Source organism: Hippocampus comes, unplaced genomic scaffold (assembly GCF_001891065.2).
Source record: "Hippocampus comes isolate QL1 unplaced genomic scaffold, H_comes_QL1_v1.1 scaffold458, whole genome shotgun sequence".
In the NCBI taxonomy this organism is placed as follows: domain Eukaryota; kingdom Metazoa; phylum Chordata; class Actinopteri; order Syngnathiformes; family Syngnathidae; genus Hippocampus; species Hippocampus comes.
Window position 1 is genome coordinate 233,960 of NW_017805628.1, and position 1,789 is coordinate 235,748.

The 1,789-nt window shown below is 43.1% G+C and overlaps 1 protein-coding gene across 1 annotated transcript in view; it reads left to right on the plus strand.

Moving 5' to 3' along the window:
• rnf151 (ring finger protein 151) overlaps positions 1-1,587 on the plus strand; it is a 2,772-nt gene extending 1,185 nt beyond the window's left edge. The window contains exons 2-4 of the mRNA XM_019881472.1: positions 220-389; positions 462-558; positions 1,000-1,587. Of these exons, the coding sequence (XP_019737031.1) occupies positions 220-389; positions 462-558; positions 1,000-1,461 (729 nt within the window). The 3' untranslated portion in view covers positions 1,462-1,587. The remainder of the gene's footprint in view (positions 1-219; positions 390-461; positions 559-999) is intronic.
• The last annotated feature ends 202 nt before the right edge of the window (positions 1,588-1,789 follow it).

The following is a 1,789-nucleotide window of genomic DNA, read 5'->3' on the forward strand; positions in this document are numbered from 1 at the left end:
TATATATATAATATCAAATAAAATGCTGGAGTGGCTTAATTGGGGCTACATGGATTTTTGATGAGGCTATAACGCCCCCTATCCCCCGTGTAGTGCCCCCCCAGCTTTGTGATGTGTGTTTCTCAGGTGTAAATCGAAGAAAACTTGGATGGAAATATCTCCCTAAAATCTATTGGGACATTTTCCTCTTCTCTCTCCATTGATGTTGTCACTGTCCAGACGGATGCAGACGTGTCATCGCAGAGCGGCGGCTATGACGTGGAGCAGTTTGTGGACACCCCCGACTACGATCTCATCTGCACTATATGCCAAGGGGTCTTGCGGTGCCCCGTTCGAGCGGCGTGCCACCACGTCTTCTGCAAAAAATGCATTTTACAGTGGCTCAAGAGGTACAACCAAACATGGAGTACTGCCAAACGTTTCAAAGCAATTATTGAGTCACTGTCGTTTGTCCTTGTCAGACAAGAGACCTGCCCTTGCTGCCGAAAGCCGATTAACGCATGCATGATCTTTGTCATGTTCAAACTCAGCAAGTCCATAGGACGCATGAAGATAAAGGTTGGCCTTATAAAGAGACTGTATGCTCGGCATCACATATTTGCTGTAGTTCATTCCTCAATTAGTTGGAGAAAGTTGTTCAAATGAGGTTTATATTTAAGTAGATTTATTTTCTCCATTGTGATTATGACTTGCCATTTTGTTTGATAAATTACTAAATACGGCATACCATAAAGTGGACTAGGTAATAAAAATTCACAAAAGTCTTTACATTATATTCACTTTGGTCTTTACTACTGTATATGGTTTGATAAAATATAATGGAATGTGCTATTTTCCTGATATAAAAAAAACAATTGCAATGGATTTTATTGTTATACACAGTATTACAAATGGTATTTGAAACAACCACTCATGGAAAATGGTGACAACAAGTAGTTATTTATGTTATTTCTCTTTTTTTAAAAATGCACTTATTTTGGTATGTTATGTCTTTTACAGTGTAAGAACGAGATCCGTGGCTGCGCAGCGACTTTCGCCCTCTCGGAGCAGTACTGTCACAGCCTGAACTGCTTGTTCGAGTTAGTCCCTTGCCCGTACCCCGGGTGCCGAGCGCAGCTCCTCCGCCGCGACCTGGAGGCCCACGCGCGCCACTGTGAGCATTGGCTCCAGCCGTGCCACATGGGCTGCGGCACCGTGCTCTCCCACCGGACGCGGGCTCAGCACAACTGCTACATGCAGCTCAAACTTCAGTACCAGGCCAAGTGCAGGAACCACGGGACCATCGCCGCCGCCCTGCAGAAGAAGATGAGAAAGATGCAGAACACCATGGCACACATGAAGAGGCAAATTGGGCTGATATGCGAAAGTCTACAGGCGATGGATGAGCTGCACAAGGTGGAGGAGGACTTGGAAGAGGGCAGCTCCAGATCCACAGGAGCCAGATTCAGCAGTGAAGGCTGACAGTCGAGGGAAGAATGTGTTTATTTCATTGATGTGTGTGGGAATATGCAGGTAGGTTTATCATCACATTATATTGAGTGAATTTGTTACATATTGTAAATAAAACAAGGATGACTAAATATACAACTGTTGTTTATTGGTTGGATTTTTTTTTTAGGGGAAAATAAAGGAAACAGGGAAATACAGTACTGTACATGTTTCGAAGAATGTATCCTTTTGGGTAACATTTGTTTTAGTCGTTTAAGAAAGTTCTGTGTAAGGTTAGGTTATCAAATGAAATGTTAATGGTTTTTTACGTGGGCAACCAAAGGCACATTTGTACTGTTTT